Genomic DNA, 22126 nt, shown 5'->3' with positions numbered 1-22126 from the left:
GTCCACACGTGGCCGGCAGAGGCCTGCTGGAGACCCTGCGAAGCAGCAGGAGACTTGGGATGGGGCCAGCTGGGTCCTGGCTTCCCCCTCCCCCCTCCCTGGAGGTCCGCACAGGGAGGGTTCTCCATTCCTCCTCCTCCTTCCCTAGCCCCTAGCCAGGTCCCCCGGGGCCAAAGTCCCAGAAGCCCTGGGAACCACCTCTGCTGCCCTGGGGGTGGGCCTGAGCGTGGCCTTTGAGCGGGGTGGGGGCTGTGGGGAGCACCAAGGGGGCCCAGCCTGGAGGGGTGAAGGAGGGACTTTTGCCGCCCCCCAGCCCCGTCTGGGCCCCTGGCTGTGGGCTTTGCATGGGCTGGCGGTGGGGGGGAGGGGCAGCCCCATAGCCCCAGGTGAGGCCGCACCTCTCTGAGCCTCAGTTTTCCCATGAGCACAGGGAGCCTGGGGATCATCCCTGCCTGCCCCACAGGGCTGTGGGAACTGGCTCCCCATGGGTGCAGACCCGGGCAAGCGCTGCTCACAGGACTTGGTTTATTTGCCCAATCGTTTATTTAGATCAAATAGACTCGCAGGTATTTACTCTGCACCTTGGGATGTAACCTAACCTAATGAGCGTTGTTCTCAAATCTTTCCAGCCTTGGCCATGGGGAGCTCTTTCAGTCCGCTCCTTTGTCTCTGTGACACCCCATCAGTGCGGGACTTCACCTATTCTCCATCCATCCATCCATCCATCCATCCATTCACTTCCCGCCTCCCCGGCACAGCAAGCCGGCTCATCTTGTGCATGTTCTGGCCTCGTCCCAGAATCAGCTGTTTGCCCCAGAGTCCTGACTCTGGTGGCCGGAGACCAGTCTTAGAAGCCACAGCCTCTCTGTGCCCTGGGTGTGCCTGTCATCACCTGATGTCTTTTATTTGAGGGCCTCTCATCTGCAGAGCCTAGACGTAGAAGTGTGAGTACTACTAACCTACACACACAACCATATCTGCGCATATACAGGATCCTAACTCATGCGTGTACGCACATCTACAAGCTAATGTGTCGGGTTGGCCAACAGAGTCTCTTTAGTTTTTTCTGTAAAAAAAAAAAAGACACATTATTCATTTTCACCAATAACTTCACTGATTTGGCTCTATTGAGTGTGTCGGCTCTCTCCTGACTTCTGGTGTGCTGCTGCCCGCCTCTGTCAAATCTTCCGGTGTCACCACACTCTGCGTCCGTCCTGCGGGTCCCCTGTTCTTCTAAAGGTGTTCCCATTTTCATATGTGCTGTGTGCTGCCAAGTTCAGTGTTTCTCGACGAGTGTGGAGTGCCGTGTACCCCCCATCACAGCGTCATGCAGGAGAGCGTCCCCACCCGACAGCGCCCCTCCGCCCCTGCTCGGCCCCACCGTTGTCCACTGCGGGGCCAGCGCGGGCCAGGGGTCCTGACCCCTTGAGAGCAGGGAAGGGGGCCGCACACGCGGCCACTGCGCGGCTTGCCTCCTCTGGCTCCCGCGTGGCGATGGTTCCCTGTCGTCTCCGCGAGCCTCCCCACTCCCTGTCACAGCGGCTCGCTCTGCGGGGTGCGGCGGAGCGTGAAGTATTTGACACCTGGGTTGTTTCCAAGGTGCTGTTGTTGGGAGGAGTGTCCCCACCCCCGCCACCCTGCCACCTGCAGAGCGACTTCCCGGAGGCGGGGCCGCTGGTGAAAGGGCGGACACACGTGTGGCTTCATGGCTGCCGGTTGGCAAGCTGCCCTTGGACTGGCCAGGCACGGCTCCCCCGCAGTAGCAAAGGCGAGCTGACGCGCCGGTGCTGCCAGGTTGGGCGGGGACAGGGTCTGGGATCACTCGGCGCACCCGGAGCGGGGATTGAGCATCATTTCATGCGCTTTAATAAGGCCGCAGTCAGGGAGGCCTGCGCCGGTCCTCACTGTCCTGTAGAGCCCTGGGTCCTCTCTGCTGGCGTGGCCTCGGTCGCCTTCGCGGGCAGAGTGTAACCAAGCGCAGCTGCGGACAGAGGGCCAGTCCAGCCTGGCTCTGAACCCAAACCAGCAGCAAACTTGTTTGTTAAAAATTAAAAGTAAAAGGAATGAGGAAAACACCAGACAAGTCTCAGCTGAAGCGCGTTGTACAAAATACCTGGCCAGGCTCCACCGTTCCCGAGGCTGAGAGCTCTGGGGACCGGCCGCCTGACTCATCCCCGTCCCGGCCCGACGCAGAGCGGGGCTGGCAGGCTTGGGGCTGGCAGGCTTGGGGCTGGGCGAAGCTGCCAGCCTGGTCCTGGCCCTCTGGGTGACAATGATAACAATGTCCTCCTCCTCCTCCTGCCGGGGGCACTGGGCCCAGGAGACACCAGGGCCGGGGCTCAGAATCAACGGGCTTCCTCACCTTGCCTTGCCGCCCCCCCCAGCCCCGGTGTGTGCGGGCGAGCCTGTGAGATGTGGGGATGCGGGAAGGCTGGGCCGGGGCCGGAGGGAGGACCTGCCCACCCCGCAGAGGGCGTTCCCGCCTGCCCCTCCCCCTGTAACGTGACCTGTGAGGCCTGCAGCTGGGCTGCTGGCGTGGGAAGGGCACAGGTGTGGACGCCAGTCTGGCGGGGCTGCTGCTTGGGCCCATTGAAGAGCCTGCGCCCCCTGCCCCAGGCCCCAGAGGGCAGAGAGCTGTGGCCAGGTCCTGCCCAGCAGGCCTCGCCCGACGAGGCGGCGAGAGGGCCCTGGAGCCCGCCATCCGCCGCATGACCCCCTCCGAGCCAGCTGCCTCCCTCCCTGGAGAGCCCGAACGAGGGGTTGTGACCAGACAGCAGGTGGCAGGACAAGGGTTGGCGTCGCGGGCGACGCTGCCCAATCAGAGGCGCGAGCGGCCCAGGGCTCCTGCCCTCTGCATGACTGTTCGGGCTCCGAGGGGCTTGGTTGGCCCACTGTCCGCCTTGCTGGTGCCTCTGTTTGTTAGTCGTTCAACAAACGTGTGCCGAGCCCCGTCCGTGGCCTTGAGGGTGCTCTCGATTTAACCAGGGCCCAGCCTGGATAGAGACCCCAGTCACAGCTCGGTGCGCTCGGGCCCCGGGGGGGAAGGGAGGGGCTGGCCTGTCCTCGGTCAGCGAAGGCCGTGGAAGGAGGGGACACGCGGGGAGAGCTGAGGTCAGCGCCTGGAGGAGGTCACGAGGAAGGGTGGCGTGCACATGCCAGGGCCATCGGGGCACGTGGAGTCCGGAGCCCAAGCGCCCAACCGTGGCATTGGCGGGAGGGGGGCCTGGGTGTAAACAGGTCGGGGCAAGCGAAGGACCCCGAGCTGAGCGGCGGCGGGCCAGCCCCTGAGGTCCGGCGGGGCGGGGGGCCTGGGGCACGGGGACGGTTGTCCAGCCCCCGCGGAGGGAACGTGGGCTCCGCGTCTGCTCCGAGGCGGCGCCCCAGGTTGTCAGTGCGGACGCGTGGACAGTCTAGAAGTCCCTGCCTGCCCGCGGGCACCGGAGAGGGAGAGGGCGGGGGCGGCAGGCGGGGGCCGGGGGGGGGGGGGGGCGGGGCGGGGGACCCCGGCCCGGGGGGGGGACCCTGGGGAGTCCTGTGGCGATGCCCCCGGGCCCTCCCGCTGTCTGGTTTCTGGGAGGCGGGCTCTGGGGAGGAAGACGGTCACAGCCCCCGGGGCCTGGGTGGGGTCTGAGCCCAGCAGGGTTCAGGCGTCACAGGCCGAGTTCAGACCCCACCCTCCCGGTGACTGGGCTCCGGCGGGTGTCCAGCATCCCCGTGGGGGCGGGGCGCCTCGCCCTGAGTGAGGAATGTGGGGGTCCTGGGCAGGGAGGGCCGGTGGGGGCGGGGTGTCCCTGGGGCTCCCAGGGACAGCGGCAGCTGCAAAGCACGTGCTGTGCCCCCGCTGCGGGCTCGGTGCACCCGCTCCGGGTCACCCCGCGACCTTGGGCCTGCAGTCTACCCTGTGAAGCGTGACAAGGAGCGGGTACCAGCCTGGGCCCTGCGCCTGGTGGGGGCTGTGAAAACAACCTCTAATGCCCTTCTGACCAACTTCCCCCCTGTGCCCAAGCACCATGCGCCGGCGGCTCGGGAGGGAGCAGCCCGCCCCCCGGAAGCTCTGCCCTGGGGCAGCCACCCCGACCGCCCCAGGTGAAGGAGCCCCCGACACACACAGGCCCATCCTGGCCAGCCGCCCGGCCAGGAGGGCCCCTCGGCCCAGCAGAGCCGGGGCGGGACCGAGGCTCAGGCCTCAGGAAATGCTGACCACTTCCCGCAGGCTGCAACCCGGCCTGGGGCGGCCCCCGGTCATCTGGAAAGCCTGTGTGGTCCTGACATCCTTGTCGTGCAAAGAGCGGTCCTTGAAGTCATGGGGCCTCGCGTCCCCTCATCTTTGGTTCGTAGGGTTTCCGCCGCTAAGGCAAGAACGCAAGCGTGCAGAGCTTGCCGGGCACAGCCTGTCCTGGCCCTCCCCGGGCGGCCAGCGGCAGCCGGGGCCTGGCTCCAGGCCAGCGGCGTCCGTCCCTGTCCCCGAGATGCATCCGCGCTCAGACTCGTGTGGGGTGCGGAGGCGCCCACCGGGCAGGGCCTCCCCAGGCCAGTTCCTGCCTGCGGTTCCTCAGACCCAGAAGCGCGGGGTGTGCTCAGGAATGTGCTGGAGCGGAAGGTGTTGTCTTGTCTGTTTGTCTTTCTGGGAAACCAACTGCATTAAGCCCGGTCACATCAACAGGTCACAGGTGTTGAACCAGAGACTGGGACAGACGCGGTGCTGCGTGGCGTGGAGCCCGGCAGGGTGCGCACGGTCACCCGGCGGGACCTGGGCCAGGCCGCCCCCGCAGAGCCACTGTCGGCGTGGAAGCCCGTATGACCTGGGGCGAGGGCCTTTCTCTGCCTGGGCCTCGCTGTCCCCGTCTGTGAGCCCGCGGGGCTTTGCTCTCTGGCCCCCTGTCTTCGGCCGCCTCTTTGCCTTTGCTTCTGAACAGTCCTGGTTCGGGACGACCCGGGTCCACAGTCACAGCCAAAATTGGACGGGGGCGGGGGGCAGGAGCGGCCTCGTTGGGCCCGGAGGCAGCTTCCAGCCCGGGCTGGGCTGCCGCGGCCGGCTCACAGGCGCCCGTCACGCCTTCTGAGACAGGCTGTGACCCTGAGCCTACACGCCCGACCCCCGGGGTGGCAGAGACCCGCCCCCCGGCCTGAAAGCCGAAGCCATTTGCCCTCAGGCCCCTCCCACAGAGAGGGCACGGCCCCGGCTTGGGGGTGGCCCGTGTGGCGGGACGGAGCCAGAGCCTGGCGGAATGGGGCCGCCTCGGGTCCCCTGCCCGCACCGACCTGCAGGCCCGGGAGCCTCACTTGCACCTGCTGGGGATGGGCCCTCGGGCCAGGGCCCCCCGGGCCTGTCCCTGGCCCCCACTGCCTGCTCTCAGCTGGGAGTGGCCGTGGGGGCTCACCTGGCTGCCCACCCACGGCAGGGCAGGCAGGTGAAGGGCAGGAGGGGCTGTCCCAGCCCTGCGCACCCCCCTCTCCTGAGACAGCACAACCTCGTCAGGGCTTGGAGCTGCCCAGCTCGAAGGCACTCGGGGGCCACCACGCCCAACTCCACCTTGGGAAGGGGGAAACTGAGGCCCAGGCAGCGACAGGGCCGCCCAGAGCAACTCAAGGCCGCTGGCCGGGGTTGAGAGCGGCCTCTCCCAGGCAGGGCTGCGGGGCCGCCCCAGGCCCAGCGTCCGGGAGGGACTGTGTTTGGAAAGCCTTCGACCCGGGGGCGCGCTGCGCAGAGGCGGGGTGCACGGCGCACCAGCGAGGAGCACTGGGCACAGCTGGGAGGCTCTAGGGAAACCCCCAGTGGCGCGGGGCCAAGGGCGCAGCTGCGGAGACAAACAGGACGCGGGTCTCGGGCGGCGGGGACAATGGCCAGGACAGGAAATGTGTCCAGACCCTTTTATGAATGTGGAGCCTGCCTGGGGCCTCTTTCCACACAGTTTCCAGCAAAACAAGGCAGCGGGAGCCAAGCAGGCCGTGCGCCGCGTGAGGTTCCGGAGCGCAGGCCGCAGCCCGGCTCCCGCCCCACAGACGGGGGCCCAAGGCCAAGGGCAGGCCTCCCGGGGGGGCCTTGGTGCCCTCGCCCGGCCTCCCCGCAGCCCCTGGGCCTCACCAGGCCGGGCCTGCCCTGAGGGGTGGGTGTTGACGGCTAGCACTGACCTTCCGGACCCCCTTCTCTCTCTCTGTGCCCGCCAAGCTCTGTCCCCCGGCCCTGGGGAGGCCTGGACCCGGGCCTTTGGTACATGAACAGATGTCCGAGCTAGGGACTGTCCACATCGGGTGGCTCCTCGTGACGGCCCAGAGCGAGGGTGCAGGGCAACCCCGGCCCCCCGGGCTGCTTCTGGGCACGCAAGCGCTGCGGCCGCGCAGCTGGCACGGTGGCGCCAGTGTTCACAGTGGACGTGGTGGCCGCCGGCGGCCCTGCTCCTGCCTGCGTGCCTGTCATGCTGGGGCCCAGGGCACCCAGGGCTTTCCCCAGGGAGAAGGGCCAGAGGGCGGCTGAATGGCCCGGGCACAGCAGAGGAGGGGGCCTGCCGGGGATGGTGTCGGTCCGTCTGTGGGCCCCGGGGCGCCCGCCTCTGGGCGGGGACAGCGGTCGAGCCCAGGAGAATGGCCCCAGCAGGGGATCGGTCCCCATGGTACCGGGGGAGGGGCAGGGAGGTCCCAGCTCCAGGGATGGACACGGGACGGTTTGCCCTGTGCAAGGGCTTCGAAGTGGGTGGCGGGGAGCTGGATAGGGACCCCTGCTGGAGCAGGCGGTGGGTGGGGGACATGGAGCTGCCGGTGTCTGTGAAGGCAGGTGATGCGGGCCCGTCTCAGGGAGGGGCTGCAGAGCCAGCGTCTGGCCTTGGTTCAGGCCTCCCGAGGCCCGAGGCAGGGGCGGCAGGAGACCACGGGGGCTGTGCTTGTGCCCGGGGTCAATCAGAGAAAGGACAGGCGTGTGGTGGCGGGGAACGGGCCATGGGCGGCAGTGGCTTGGCCTCACCCCGAAATAGCTTCCCCTAGAGCGGCAGCCCTCCACCCAGGCGGCACCCCCAGCCCCCGCTGTGGACACGTGTCTGGAGGCGTGTTTGCCTGGCACAGCTGGGGTAAGACAGGGCGCCGCTGGAGTCCTGCCCACAGCAGCCGTGCCCGGTGACAAGGAGTCCCCTCCCCAGTCGGCAGCGCCGTGTGAGAAGCCCTGGCCGTTGGGCTCTGGTGTCCCTCAGACGTGGCTCCGGCCCCTCTTCCAGTTGTCACTAGCCGTGGGCATGTCACAGGACCTCGCTGACCCTCAGCTTTCCTGTCTGTAAAATAGGCATGTTACCACTTAGAGGTTATCCCTGGTATCAGCAGGCCACGTGTGAAGGCCCAGGCCGCCCTCCCATTCTTTAATTTTATTTTTATTTATTGATTTAGAGAGACAGAAAGGAAGGGGGAGAGAGAAGCATTGGTTTGTCGTTCCATGCACGTATGCCTTCGCTGGTTGCTTCTTGTATGCGCCCTGACCGGGGATCAGACCCTCAAACTCTGGGTATCGGGGCGACGCTCCAGCCAACTGAGTCACCCGGCCAGGGTCACCGCCCCCCCTGCCCCGCCCCCCTCCCCCTCGCCACCATTCTTGATTTCTAGGGCTGGGCGGGGACCAGAGCCTGGGCTCAGCGTGGGCCGGAGAGCAGACAGCAAGGCGGGGCCGTGGGGCTGCAGGCCACCCCGGACCCTGGCAGCACAGTTCCTGCTTCTGCCGGAGCCAGCAGGGCCGCATTCTCTGCCCTCCGGCCCAGGTGGGGCCGGGAGCCAGCCCGAGCGGCGGGGGGAGGCGCGCAGAGAGCCAACCCCCGGGGTCTGTCCCCATACACATGTCCCTGGGGGGCCGGCGGCGAGGAGCCGCACCTGCGTCTCGGCAGGTGAGTACGCGCGCACCTCTGCATGTGTGTGCACGCCACGGTCCGCGGGTCTGCCTGTGCGCGAGCGTGCGGTGTGTGGAAGGGGAACAGGGAGCAGGGCGGAGGCTGGCAGGGAGACCTGGCAGCTGGCCGACTTCCCCAATCCTGGGGCGAGGCGGGAGTGGCTGTCCTCTGGCCTCCGCCCTGGCACCTGGGGGCTGGGCAGTGGGCTGGCGGGCGGGAGCGCCTGGAGCTGGCCCAGGAAGGAGCTAATGATCAACCGGCTGTCTTCGCGGGCCTGCCTCTCGCCGCTGGCCCCAGGCGCAGGGAGGAAGTGGGGCAGGAAGCAGGGGGCGGTGGCCGCTGCCGAGCACTCAGTCTGGCTGAGGGCGGCCCTGCCTGCCCCGGCCGGCAGAGACAGCCTTTGGGCCAGCCAGGGAGGAGCCGGGAGCAGCGGCCTGGCGTCTGCTGTCCTGGGAGCTGCTCTGAGGAGCGGGCGCAGGTATGAGGGCGCCAGGACAGGCGGGCCACCGGGGCCACAGTGTGGGGGGGGGCGCGGGGAACAGGGGGCGTGGACTGGCCCAGCTGTCGCTGCCCATGGAGCAGGCCTTGCCGCCGTTTGATCTAAGAATAGCCTCCCGTCCTGTGCTTTCGGGGAGACGTGTCTGACCTTTTGGGAGTGGGGAGCAGACCCAAAGCCTGGGGAGCCTGGAAGGCAGTGGACCAGGGCAGAGAGAACCCGAGAAAGCCGCCCCTGCCGCTTGGCAGTGAGGGGGCCGGTGACGATGTCACACCTGACAGAGCGCACGGCCCCCCGACCTCTGCTGACCTTTCCCCCACGGGGCACAGCCAGCCCATCCCTGGCCGGCACCAGGGCACCCAGCTCCGCTGCATCTGAAGTGGGACCTCTCGCTGGGCTGGGACCCGTCCCCCCAACCCCGGGCCTCTTTCGGCCTCAAAACGGGGCGGGTGCCTTGACCGGGGAGGGGCGCCAACCAGGAAGGACGCAGACACAGGCCCCCCCGACCCCAGGTCCGGCCCCGGGTGTGGGGTCCGTGGACACTGCTGGGACCCGGCACAGGCACCTGGCCGCCCCTCCCGGAGCCCCGGGCCCCCGGGTCTGTCTGCGAGGACTCCCGACGGAGCGCGGTGGGGGGTCCTAGACACGACGGCTGGCAGAGCGCCGTTGGGGTGCTCACGGTGCCGGCCAAGCGTGAGGAGGCCTCCTGGACCCCAGTCTGAGGAGCTGCGGCCGAGCCTGCGGTAGGGGCTGGGGGCGGGGGCTGGACTCGGACCTGCCTGGACACTGAGCCTCTGACCGACCGGGCCGCTGCCTGGGCCGGGGGTGGTGCCGACGTTTGATGTGACTAAAGTCCTTCCATTCTGCTCACGAGACCGCCCTGACGTGGGTGAGGCCGCCCTGCTTCACAGCAGCCGAGTCACGGTGCAGAGCCCCGGGCGGACGAGCGTCCGGGGCCTGCTTGACCACGGCCCACAGGCCAGGCTGACGGCAGCCGCTCCCCGTCCAGGCTGGAGGCCAGAGGTCTGACATCAGAGTGTCAGCAGGGCCACCTGCTGCCACAGGCCCCGGGGGAGGCACTGACCCACCTCCTCCAGCGTAAGGTGGCCCCAGGCGGTCCCAGGCGTGTGGCCTCCTCAGTCCTGCCCGTCCTCTGCGGTCACGGGGCCTCTCTCTGTGCATGTCCCTCCTCTTGTACTGAGGACACCAGACACTGCGTTCAGGCCCCAGGCCCCTCCAGCGTGGCCTCATTTGAACTTCATCTGCCGAGACCCTGTTTCCAAAGAAGGGCGCTGTTTGTTCCCCCCCCCCAGGACAGGGGGCAACCGGACCACCCTCGAGAGGTGCTTCCTGGGGGCGTGGGCGAGATCTGCACGGGCCCCCGGCGTATTTGTCCTGCACGAGCCCTGTGAAAGCTGAGGCCAGAACCCCAAACCCGTTCAAGACTGGATTGGCACCATGTCCTGCCCCCGCACCATGGAACCCCTTTATTAAGCGGCAGCTGTAACCCAGGAGCACCGTTCAGTTGGTCCCTGACCTCCGTGCGGGTGGATGTTCTCAGTGTCAGCTGAGGCGCGGAGCCAAGGGGACCAGGGCCAGAGGAAGAAGAACCTCCGCAGGGTGCCTGAGGGCGGCCCGGCCCACTGCCCCTCGGGAGCTCGGGGCAGCCCTCCGCAGTGGGAGCTGGCAGCCCGCTGGCCGAGCGAGGCCATTTCAGGAACCAGCGGCAGGGAGGAGGGAGTGCTTCCACGGAGATGACACCCACTTCCTCATCGCTGGACTGTCCCCGGGAACGTATGGTTGCCCCCTGCGGCCCCGCCTACCTGGCGGGGCCCTCGAGGAGCAGGCGGGCTGGCCCTGTCGCTGGGGAGGCGGGCAGGATGGCAGGCTCTTGCCCGGGGCGTGGTGGCGTGGTGCCATGGTGCCAGGTGCCGGGCTGTGGGGGGCTTGCTCCACGTCAGGGGGTGCGTGAGACCTGGCTCCTGAAGGATGAGGTGACAGAGAGGGGGGAGGACGAGGACCCGGGTGGGGACAGGCGTCAGGACTAGAGACCTCACACGCAGGACCCGAGGGCCCTGATGGGGAGCCTCGTGGGCCTCGGCGCGGGGAGTGCGGGCGGCGGCGGCTGGAAGCCGCGCGCTGCCTGGTCCCAGCATCGCCAGCGGAAGGGGGTCGTGCGGGCGCCCGTGTCTGTGGCCGAAGCTGGGGGTCTGCCCGTGGTGCCTGTCGCCCTGCGCCTGCACTCCCTGCCTGAAAGGGGGCTTCTGTGTTCTCCCGGGTCCTCCAGTTGGTGACAAAGCCCCAGCCCCAGGAGCGTGTCTGCCCAGCTGCAAAGGGCCCCTTGTCTCTGGCCCGGAAGGATGAGGCAGAACAACTGGCCCCTGGGGCGGGGGGGGCGACTGGGCACCTCCCCCCCCCGCCGGGGCGCAGAGAAGTATCGCTTCTGCCTCCGCCACTTCCACTTCCCTGCCCTCTGTCACCGGCTTCCATCCACGTGGGGCCTGGGACCTGGCCCATTTCCTGAAAAACAGGACGCGTTCGGGGACCCTGCCAGAGTCCAGGGCCTCCTGCTGGGAGCGATGTGCCCGCGGAGCCGGGTCAGGCCGAGGGGTTGTCACAGCAGCTCCGGGACCTCCTGGGCGGCGTCCCAGCTCGCTGAGGCCTGTGTGACAGGGACCCACCTACAGAGTCACTTCTCAGGGATGCGCGTCCCGGGGGGTCCTCGTGTCAGCACCGCCGGCGAAGCGTGCGGGGGCCTTGCCCACAGCGCAGGGTGTCACCGTGTGAGACGGGGACTCCGCGGCTCCCGTCCCTACGCGGCCGGTGCCCTGCTCACACACCGTTCAGGCATCGCAGTCACGTCTGGGTGGCGATGACGCGGCAGGCTGTGAGCTGCTTCCTCGGGGTCTCTAGTGACCCCAGCCTACAAGGGGCCAACCGCCCTGTCTGGCCAGGTGGGCGTTGACCAGGCCGCCATGCAAATGCTGGCACGAGGTTCCGACAGCCTGTTCTGGGGGCCCTGTGCTGGTCAGAGGGGATGTGACCCACAGGCAGACCCGTGAAGGCTGAGTAGGGCCCATCCGGCCCAAAGGGGTGGGGGGCAGGGGGCTTCTCTCTGCTTGACCCCAGCTCTGGCGGCAGGATCCATGCGGGTCCCGGCGGCCCGTCTTCCCGGGGAGGCGGCCACTGTGCCCCTCCCGCCAACGCTCGCCTCTCTCCACAGAAGGCGGCCTGGCATGCTGAGCCCCAGGCGCTGAGGCCGCGGTCGGTCATGAAGGACCCAGCAGAGGCAGCTGCGGAGGAGCCGGCCCCGATGGGGAGGGTGACCGCCGTGGGGCCCTTGAGTGGCAGTGGTGGCAACGGGGCCCAGAGAGAGGCCGCGAGCGCATCCGTCAGCTGGACACGAGCAGGACCCGAGGAGGCCCAGGCTGAGGACAGAGACGGTGAGTGTGGGGCGCGAGGTGCGTCCCTCGTTCCCCAGGCAGGGGCCGGGGCGCTGCCGCACGGGCAGGTGTCTATCGGGAGAGTCCACCCGCCCAGTGAGGCGCCTGCGGGACAGCGTGACTTTCCAGGGGCGCGTCAGGAATCAGCAAACACGTGGAGGAAGGGGAAGGGGCTGGAAGCGCCAGGACAGACGCCCCCACACGCTGAGGGCTCTTTGCAAACCGCTGCGTTCCCACAGGCCTGCTTTGGTCTGGACACCAGCCTCCAGGGTGCTCAGGACGGCGTCCCCCGGTGCCCCAGACACAGACGAAGGCCCAGAGAGGCAAAGACCGCGCGGCCAGACCAGGCTGGGGCTTCTTACCCCACTCACCTCCTCTCTTTCTGTGTTGTTTTGAGCCCTAAATCCATCCGCGCATGTAGTTCCTGAAACGTTCGCTTCGGCCACTTGGTGAAGGGACCTTGGCCCTCCCCGCCCACGGCACAGCCTCCCCCTTCCCTCGTCCCTGCTGTGCAGCCTGTGGGAAGACCCAGGAGAGGGGGCCCGTGGCCCCGTCCTCCTGAGCCTCGCAGAGTGGCGCTTTCCCACCTGTGCCCGGCTTTCAACTGAAATGAAACAATTGGGCTGGTTCCCAACGGCCACGTGTTCCTGCTTTTTTCCTCCACTCTTACCCGTTGACTTTCTCCCTTGCGGACGTCTGTCCCTGCCCCGCTATCCGTCCGTCCGGTGGCGGGCTCGTCGGCCTGTACCTCGCTCTTGACTGCATTGCTTGCCATTGTTATTTATGTTGTCGCCCCGATCACCCCAGCTTTGGCTGTCCCTGCGTCCCGCTGTCCTGGGAGCATGCCCCACATTCGGGGCCCACGGGCCTGGCCCGCCCCCCGCACGCCCCGGCCCCGGAAATGGCTGCTTCTCGAGGCTTGGGCTGCTGAACGAGGGGGTTGGCGCTTCGCCCCGGAGCTGGAGGCCGCCTGCCTTCCTGGGTCTGATGGGTTGTACGGTGTCCCCGCCGCGAGCGTGGCCCTTGGGCAAGGCCTGGGACGAAGGGCAAGAGAGGCCCGGAGGGGGCTCTGACTTCTGGGTTGTCACCTCTCCATGCAGTCAGCCCAATAGTGACCCCCGGGGACGTCCACACCCTAATCCCAGCCCTCCGGGCACACACGTCGCTTCCTGTGGCAGGAGAGGCTGCAGACGGGGTGATGTTAAGCATCTCGCGGTGGGGCCATCATCCGCCATCCGGGAGAAATCCCCGTGGGGCGGGGCCCAGGGCCAGGGATGCAGGCGCCGCCAGGAGCTGAGAGAGGCAAGGAGCCTCCCAGAGGCACCGGCCCTGCCGGCACCGTGACATGAGCGCAGGAGGCCCTTCCCACGCTCCAGAGCAGCGAGGTGGCGCGCTGTGCTGTTTCCCGAGGCCGCCACGCTGGCTTCCGGGGGCTCTCACGGCCTCCCATCCTCGCGGCTCCCTCCGTGGCCCTGCAGGAAGGGACTCTGAGCGTTCAGAGCTCCGCGGCTTGTGGGGGTGTGGGCGCCCCTCTTTTGTTCCAGAAATAGCTGGGGGATGGGGGCCTGCGTAGGTGTGAGAGGCCTGTTGTCACCTGAACCACAGACCTGCCCCGTTGTTACAGGCGCTGCCCCGCCCCCCGGCGTCGCTCAGCAGGATGCCCGGACCCCTCCCGGCCAGATGGGGGCCTACCCAACAGGTAGACACCCTCGCGTGCGGCACCACACAAGGGGGTCCACGAGGCAGGGGTGTGCATGCGGCGCCCCGGCCCCCGTGCCCTCCGTGGGGCGGGTGGTGGGGGGATGTCCCACGCGGAGGCCCAGGTCCTGCGTCCCTCTGGTCCCACTGGCTGGAGCGGGCCCAGGGCTCTGCGATCCACGGGCCTCCCTGGGCTCTGCTGCATCTGCTTCACAAGGGGACATGGCCCTCAAAGCCACACGCAGGGGAAGGGACGCTCTGGGACGGGGGGGATGGGGGGCGGGGTGAGAGCTGCAGGCGAGAGGCACAGAGGACGGTGAAGGGCCCTCAGGGGGTGTCGGGGTGGCTGTGGCCCTGGGCTGTAGGTGGGGGAGGGGAGCACCTGCCCCCGCCCCGGGGGCCCCCTGCCTGCTCCCAGCTGTGCGGGACACGGAGCCCCCCGCGTTGTTTCCCCCTCTCCTTTGCCTGCCCCCACATGCTCCTTCCGGGTGGCCAGTGTTCTCTCTGGTCATCTTTGTGGACCAGGACAAATTGAGCAACAGGGCAGATTGTTTGGAGTTTTTAAACCCGACCCCGCCCTTCTGCGGAAGTGGGGGGGGTCACGTCTTAGAGCCAGTGGTGAAATGCTGGGCCAGCTTCCCGGCTGCGGGGCACGGCCTGCCCACAGGGGGCAGGTCTCTCCAGAGTCACTGCCACTGGCCTGCCCCTCGGGAGGGGGCGGGGCGTTGGCTCCAGGGCCCTTTGCCGGAAAACTCTAAGGCAGGCACAAGGCTTGTTCAAAGGGTGCCGAATCCCTCCCTCCCCGCCTTCTATTTCTCCTTCCGCCTCTGTAGCCCCCAGCCCCCCTACAGCAGCCTCTGTTCTGGGGACTCTTGGGTTGTGGAGGCCTCCTGGTGGGACAGGGTGGGAGCGCAGTGGGTGCGCGGTGGCATCTGATCGGCATCGTAGGGCAGCCGGCCCGGGGGAGGCCGTGGGGCTCACGGTGGGCCCGCGGGGCCTGCGAAGGCAGGAGGCAGGTGGCCTGGGCCGGGCTGGGGCTGGGAACGGGAGGGGAGGAGGGGCCTGCCCTGGGGTGGGAGGCCTCTGCGGGGGCTGGGGTCTCAGTGGCTCAGGGTCGGCTCCCTCGGTGCCGTGCTGTCCTGGAGCTGCTGGGGGAGCCCCCGCCTCCTCTCACTCTGGGGCGCAGGTGACGTGCACCTCGTTCGCCATGGCAGGATCTGGGGCTCAGGGCCACAGACCGCTGAGCGCAGGCAGAGTGGGACTCGGGCATGGAGCCCGGTCCCACGTTTGTGGGCGGGGCTTCGAGAGGGACGCCTACTGCCCGACCTTGACCTGCGCTGCCCCACCCCCCAGACCTGACCCTGCAGCTGCTGGCCGTGCGGAGGAGGAGCGGGCGGCCGGACCCCGGGCTGCAGCAGGCTCTGCGGGCCCGGCTCCGCCTGCTGGAGAACGACAGCTGGGAGGTGGCCCGCACGCTCGGGGTGAGCCTGGCCCTCAGGCCCGGGGCGCGTGGGGGGCACGCCTGGGTGAGCGGAGGGCTGAGGTACGCGTGAGGCCACGGGACGGGACCGGGAGAGGCTGTGCGGAGCTGGAGGAGGGCCAGGCCGTCAGGGGCCGCGGCCGCGGGCGGGAAGCCGCCCTCCCACCTCGCCTCATGGCGGTGCGGTGACTTGTCCCCCTACCTGCTCACCTGGGCGTCTGGCTCCTGGGACCACCTGTTGCTCCTGCAGGCCCAGCCTCATGGGGCCGCCATGTCCCCAGTTCCTTTCTCCCTGTGCCCCGCACCGAGACTGCAGAAGTCCTTTATGGGGAGTAAGGGCCTGGTGGGAGCGGATCTCATGCTTTGGTTGTGGTGCAGGCCGGGCGGCCTGTCCGGCTGGGGGCCCTGGAGGAGGAGCTGGGCCTGGAGACCTGGCCATGGCGGGGGTCCCGGGGCGGGACTGACAGCCCTCGTCTGGCCTTGCAGTCGGCCTGGCCTGACCTGGGCCCATGCCCCTCAGCCTCTGTGAACCCAGCTTCCTGAGCTGCTTATGAGGGGCTTAGAATTTTTACCGAGGGAGCCGGTGGGAGGGTCCGCACACAGCACCACCGAGTGTGGCGCTCAGCACGAGGGCACCGATGGCCCCTGGCAAGGGCGGTGGGGTCCCGCAGGGTGGCTCTGGGCTGAATCCCTGCAGCGCCGCTTACTGAGGGTCCGGGAAGCTGGAAGTCTGAGAGCAGTGTCGCATCGCTGCTCGAGGCGCGCGGAGCGGTCGGGGACGGGAGTGGACGTCCCGGGAGCCCCGGAGGGGCGGAACGTGGCATGGGCACCGGGGAGCTGGGAGGCTTGAGAGCCGGAGGGGAGCAGCCCGGGCTGGGGAGGCCGCACGGCTGCCCGGCCGGGTCCTGACCCCCGCTCCTTCCCCGTAAGGAGCTCTCGGCGCGGCTGCTGTCCATCCACAGTGACCAGGATCGCATTGTGGTGACCTTCAAGACTTTCGAAGAAATCTGGAAGTTTTCCACCTACCACGCTCTTGGTAAAGCCGTGCCCTCCCAGAACCGGTGACAGGGACGCCCCTTACTGGACACTGTAACTGGACATGAACGCCAAGCGTTCATGTTACCAACCGGGGCTTTGGGGTAGGTCAGTGCACGCGGCCTCCAGGGGAAGCAGAGCGTTGGTGTGCTCGCCTGCTCCCAGGCAGGGACGCGGGGGGCGGGGGGGCTCCGGCCGCTCGGCGCCCGGGCGGCATGAACGACTGGGTCCGCGTTTCCAAACTCCGTCAACGGGCACCGCCCAGCATTGCTTGACAGCCCGGCTGGCCCTAGTACAGACCACGAAACATTTTAACCTTGACCATAGCACTTGCTTTCTAGAGCATTCCTCGTTCTATGGGGAGGCATTGGCAGGGTCTCCTGGGGAAACTCGCTCCACCCCGCCCCCTCCCCGTCCGAGAGCAGCGGAAATTTGGAAACAAGAACCAGAGGGACGGTTGCTACCTGCCTGCGGCAGGGCCGGTGCCCCTCCCACCCCCAGAGCACACGACCTTGTGGCAGGCCCTCGGCCCCTCTCACGGACTGGGGGTCCTACAGGAAGTGACCTTCCCAAGGCACAGGGAGGTCAAATAAGAGATCCGTGGTCACGGCTGGTCCCCCTGCAGCTCCGACAACCAGGCAGCTGGCCGGCCTGGGTGGGGGACGGGGCTGTGAGCACCCAAGGCCGGGCAGGGCCTGTGCCGAGCCTGCCCAGTGGGGGCGTCCCTGCGCCCTCTGGGACCCGCGGTGACCGGGGCCGGCCTGCTCCCCAGGCTTCACTCACCACTGCCTGGAAAACCTGCTCGTGGACCAGGCCTTCTGGCTGCTGTCGCCGGCTGAGGACGAGGAGACGGCCATCCGGGTCCACGTGGACGAGGAGGCCCTGGGGCTGACGCACGAGAGCCTCCTCCTCCAGGAAGGTGAGGCCTGGTGTGTGGCCGCGGCCTCGGCCAGCTCTGGCTGCGCTGGGTGCTCGCGGGGTCTCAGGCGGCAGGAGGGCTCCGGAGGGGGCTGCGGGCTGGTGAAATGGACAGGGACGCTCCTGGGCGTCGTCCCTGAGCTGGGAGGCCGTGATCAGCTCCCAGAGAAACAGCAGGTTTCGCAAGCGCCACCCCCACCGGCGTCCTGCCTGTCCGACCCTGGCCTGCTCTGGCCACAAAGGAAGAGGTGGCCGTCTGTGGTCACACTCGCCTGGGCTTTTGGCCCCTCGCAGCGCAGGAGGGGACACGGAGTCCCCGGGAGCTTTCGGCCAAGCCGGGCGCCCAGAAAATGGCAGGCAGAGCCAGGGCTCCAGCCCCGGTCCAGCCTCCCGGCGGGGTCCCCGGGGCTTGGGGCCTGGGCAGCTGGCGTCCATGGAGGCAGACACAGGGCTGGGGGCTCCTGTGGGCGCTGCCTCCGCACCTGCATCTTGGCGGGCAAACGGCTGGACCCGCCCACAAGGCTCCCGCTGCCTCCAAGCCCAGCCACCCTGAAGGACCACCCTCTGTTGCTATGAAGGGCCTTTCTTCGTCTGGGGTCCGGACCTCTACGTGAGAAGGACAACCGTGCCTCAGGGTGCAGGGCGGGGGCCCCTGCCCCTCAGGCGGGCGGCAGGGGCTCCCCCGGGAGAACCAGCCCCAGCAGCGGCAGCAGAAGCAGCAGCGGACTCCCCGGCCCCCAGCCGCAGGCCACCCGCGGAGGAGACGGCCACACCTGCGGGAGAGCCTTTGATTCCGTTTCATCAGTAGGTACCGACCTTTGTTTCTCTGCTTCCTGCTGTTGGGAGACATCCCAGGGCTGTTGGGGTGGGGGCGGGGCAGAGGCCCGGGAGCCCCCGGCTGCCCCCAGCACCGGCATCACAGGTGACAGGGCCTGACAGCTCCCGGCAGGGCTGGGAGGCTCCGGATGGGCTGGCGGGGCTCCTGCGTCAGAGTCTGGCTGGTTCTGGAAAGTGCTGAGGGAGCTGCTCACGCGTGCCCACAACGCGGGAGCACGCAGGAGCCCACGAATGTCACCCGAGGCGTAGGGGGCCCGGGAGAGGCCGGGACAGGCCCCCCGGAAGCTGCTGTGCCCACACCGACTGTGGGCATGAGCCTGGCGGGGAGCTTCCTGGCAGCCAAAGTGGAGAGGAAGTTGGTCTCCTGATGTTCGGTGCCCCAGAAGTAACTGGCCGGGGGACGGAAAGGGCCGTCCCGGGACCTGGGCCCGCGGAAAGGAAGGAGGGACCAGGCTGGGGGGAGCCGGCCTCTGGGGACAGTGACACACCCAGGCCCGAGGCCACGCCCCCGGCCGGTGTGAGTGCAGCAGGGATGCTGGTGGCACCAGCAGGAGGCGCTGGGGGCTGTTGGCCCACCAGCTCCCGCGCGGCCTCAGCTGCCTCCCCCAGCTGGAGCCCTGCAGCAAGGCCCTCCCCTCCCCACTCCAGGTGGGCTCTCAGGGTCCCCTGGGACCCCTTCGAGGACTCTGTGGGCGGACCCGTGACGCCGGACGTCCAGCAGATGGGTAAGTGTTTCCACTGATTTTTCTCCCTTGGGAAAAGGGGGGGTGGTGGTGAGGAGGGACAGGCACCAGTATTCTGGAAGCATCTGTGCTCACCTAATGCTCCCCAAGCCAGAAGACGTAGCGAGAACCCTGTCCAGTTCCCAAGGCGCTGACCGCAGCTCCCAGGAGCCTGTGGGCTGGCGCCGACTCACACCGCCGTCACGGCAAGGCCAGGCCGGGCCCTGGTCGCTCTGCCTCTAGAGTGTGGCTCCCACGGACTGTGTTAGACACGCGGGGAGGGGGGCCCTGCGGCGGGGCGGGGGCTGGAGCGGGCGGGGCTGCGGCTGGGTGTGCCACGAGCGCTGACGGGGCGAAGGCCGGGTCTTCTTTTGAGAAGCCAGCAGGGCTGGGACCCTGGGCTCCCGGCCTAGCCCTTGCTCTGCCTCAGGCTGGCTGAGCCTCTGCGGGGCCTGTGTCCCTGTTACACAGACATGAGGCCCCATGGGAGGTGGAATGGGAGGGACCCGTGTTTATAGCTGCTTGCACCCCAGGTGGGCCCTGGCCTGGCCTGGCCGGGGTGGGGCGGAGGGACCCCGGCCTTGGAGGCCGACTGCCCAGCCCTCGTTAAGGAGGGCCCCTGGGCCTCAGTTCCTCACTCCCAGTGTGGGGACCCCGTGGCTGTCCAGCCCCCCGAGTGCGGCGGCCAAGCTTCCCCGCGATGCCGGACAGGTGCTCCCCGTCCCTGCTGGGGGCTGCCGTCGCCCCTCGGCCCCATCGCACTGACCATGTGCCCTCCTCCCGCAGCCGTGGGCCTGGCCTCTGCGGTGGCCGACCACCAGGGCTCGGGGCCTGAAGAGGTGACCTTCCGCCACGGCGACCTCATTGAGATCCTGGGCGCCCGGGTGCCCGGCCTGCCCTGGTTCCTGGGCCGGCACGTGTCCTCGGGCCAGGTCGGGTTTGTGCGGACGAGTCTCGTCAGTGTGCAGGGCCACGTGTCTGAGTGAGTGGCTGAGGCCCCGCCCCTTCCTGAGCCCGCCCCTCACCCCGTGGGAACTGCTGCCACTGTCTACCTGCTTCCCAGGTGACAAACCCAGACTTGGCCCTGGGTCGCTCCCCCCGAACCTGCTCCCAGCCTTGGCCACAGGGCTGGAGTGTCGACTCCCGCTCTGTGCCCCCCGAGGCCCGGGGGAGGCGCCTTCCTGCCTCCCGGCTCCTGGCAGCGGCCCAGGGGCTCCCTCCGGCCCCCTCTCCCCAGTCTCTGCCTCTGTCCCCGGCCCCTTTCCGTGTGACTCTTATAAGGACACCAGTCCTTGGCCGCGGGGCCCCCGAATTACCCACCACGATCTCATCTCAGGATCCTCAACTTGCTCGCATCCGCAAAGACCCAATGTCCGAGCAAGACTCCCTTCTGAGGACCTGCATCGGGGGACACTGTTCCGTTCAGTGCACCATGCCATCCCCCTTTACGAAGCCCTTCGAGGCTTCTGGGCCTGGCCTTCAAGGCCGCCACGACCCGGGCCGCAGGGGCCCCCGATTTCAAAGGCCCCCTGAGATTGGCCGCTGGCCCAGCCTGAGTCCAGCTGCGAGGCCAGCTCGCCCCTCTGTCCGGGCCCTCCCGCTTTCCTGGCTCCCAATGGCCCCGTGCCGTCGGCGGGGGCTCATCCCTGGGGGGGCCCCCCACGCCCCTCTGTGGATGTGCCTGCCTCCACCCCCTTCCGGGGACTCTGAGGAAGGGCTATCTGGTCACCTCCGTGTCCCCGTGGCCGGGCCCTGAGCAGCAAGGCGTCGTAGGAGAGGGGTCGGCAAGCACAGCTGAGGAGGAATTCTGCTCCCCCAGACTTGGTCTTCCATTGTCAAGACTGGTCAGGGAGCCTGGATAAGATGGTTTGGAAAGGACCCTTTAGGTGGGTCCTGGGGTCCGGGCCCATCCCCACCCGCCGGGCCTCACCTCCTCCGGCCGGCCCTGACGTTCCGTCTCATTCCTGTGTGGCTCTGGGAGAGACCAGCGCTCCCAGAGCCAGCTCAGGGGCCACTTGGGCATCGTGACGCGTCCTGCAGCCGTTTCGCTCCCTCGCTTCAGCGTCTGCCTGCGCCTTTCGCCGGCCATGGGAGGCAGCCTGACCCTGGCCGGGCCCAACGCCGAGAGCGGCAGCTAGACCAGCGTTTCCCAAAGCGTGTTCCCCCCACCCCACCCCACACCCGGGCGCGCGTCATAAACCTCGCGGCGCTCACTCGCGTAGGGCTGTGCCCTCATGTGCCGGCAGGCCGTCCGCAGGGTCCGCAGCTCAAGGCGGGCGCCAGGGTGTCGGAAACGCTCCTTTGTCCTGTCCAGCTGTTTCCCGCACTGACCCAACCCCAGAGCCCGTTCCGCACAGAGCCCTGCTGGCCGGCGTTCTGGGGGACGCTGTTTGGGGACCCTGGGGATAAATGATTCCCACCGCCCCTGGGGAGGCCACGTGGCTTAGACAGGTCCTGAACTTACTGACGTCTGAGCTGGAGGACGCAGGAGACACACTAACCTGTCCCCGTCCCTTAACCCAGGAGGGTGATGGGCCAGGGCCACCGGTCCCGTCCGCAGCAGAGACCCGACCGGCTTCCCGCGCTCTCACGCGCTGAAATCTCTGCCTCCCAGGCCCTGTGGCTGTGCCCTCCGCTCAGTGAACAGCCTGGGGCCTGCTGCTTTTCCTTCTGACGCCGTTTCAGACTCGGAGAAAAGGCGCCGTAAGCACGCACGGTGCCTGTGCACCCTTCACCCCAATGGCCCGGACGCCCGTGTTACCGCGTTCGCTCTCCTTTTTCCCTCTTTCCTTCTAGATTTTTCTAAACCCTTTGAAAATGAGTGGCACACACGACATCTTTTACTCCTGAATAATGCAGGGTTTCCCAAAACCAGGATGTCGGCTTACTAGCCACAGTCTGACAGTCAACGTCAGGGAACTGACGGCAACACGTGTTACCCACGGGCCTCGCTCGGGTTGGGCCAGCCCCCCCCGCCCCGTGCCCCCTGCAGCCAGAGCACGTTCCAGACCGCGTGCTCCCTGTCTCCTCAGCCTTGTCCCCTTCATCCGAAGCGGTTCTTCTGTCACTCCTGTCTTCGACGGCAGACATTTTTTGGCACTTATTTTGTTGAATGTCCCATAAGCCTCTCTGTTTCCTTTACCTTCTCAAAATAGCTTCCTCCAAGCTTCAAAGTGCATTTCGAAGTTTCGTATTCTGTGGGTAATTTAGTCCTATAAGCGAAACTGGCCTCCTCCGCGCCGTTTACCCCCGTTTCTCCTCCCCCCGACCTCACGGAGCATACATGTGTCTGTTGAGGGGGCTGTGGGAAGCACCGTGGGGCAGGTGTGAGGCGCGCAATGTGTGGCAGCATCCATCCCAGCCAGCCTCCCAGGCTGAGGGGTGTCTGCCATGGGGTTTTGCAGGCTGCCTAGGAGCCCATCTTCCCGGGCTGCCATGACCCCTCCCCCGCCGTGTCTGCCACAGCTGTCTCTGCCCCCGAGTGTCCGCTCCTGGCCCCACGAGGCACCGTGGGGCGCAGCGTGTTTTGTCTTGGTTCGCCGTGCCGGCGTCCTGGCTGCTGGGCGCGGAGCGGGTGTGCAGGCGCTGCCCGTCGAGGAGGGAGCGGAGGCGGGCTCTCCGGGGCGATGCTCGCT

At 68.0% G+C, this 22126-nt stretch overlaps 1 protein-coding gene across 2 annotated transcripts in view; it reads left to right on the top strand.

Annotated features, from left to right (window-relative positions):
* Positions 1 to 869: 869 nt before the first annotated feature.
* Positions 870 to 22126, top strand: part of SH3TC1 (SH3 domain and tetratricopeptide repeats 1) — a 34491-nt gene continuing 13234 nt past the window's right edge. Inside the window, exons 1-9 of one of the 2 annotated variants that reach the window (XM_054581904.1) lie at positions 870 to 944; positions 11582 to 11801; positions 13426 to 13500; positions 14853 to 14980; positions 15910 to 16015; positions 16787 to 16933; positions 17511 to 17736; positions 18418 to 18494; positions 19278 to 19473. In XM_054581904.1, the coding sequence (XP_054437879.1) occupies positions 11630 to 11801; positions 13426 to 13500; positions 14853 to 14980; positions 15910 to 16015; positions 16787 to 16933; positions 17511 to 17736; positions 18418 to 18494; positions 19278 to 19473 (1127 nt within the window). In that variant the 5' untranslated portion in view covers positions 870 to 944; positions 11582 to 11629. Of the gene's footprint in view, positions 945 to 11581; positions 11802 to 13425; positions 13501 to 14852; positions 14981 to 15909; positions 16016 to 16786; positions 16934 to 17510; positions 17737 to 18417; positions 18495 to 19277; positions 19474 to 22126 lie in introns of those variants that run through there. The other variant, XM_054581905.1, reaches the window with a different exon arrangement.

The sequence above is a fragment of the Pteronotus mesoamericanus genome, unplaced genomic scaffold, assembly GCF_021234165.1.
Source record: "Pteronotus mesoamericanus isolate MK-2021 breed Mesoamerican mustached bat unplaced genomic scaffold, CSHL_Meso_final contig_68, whole genome shotgun sequence".
Lineage (NCBI taxonomy): Eukaryota > Metazoa > Chordata > Mammalia > Chiroptera > Mormoopidae > Pteronotus > Pteronotus mesoamericanus.
The sequence above is the reverse complement of the archived record's forward strand: the minus strand, read 5'-3'. Positions and strand labels throughout refer to the sequence as shown.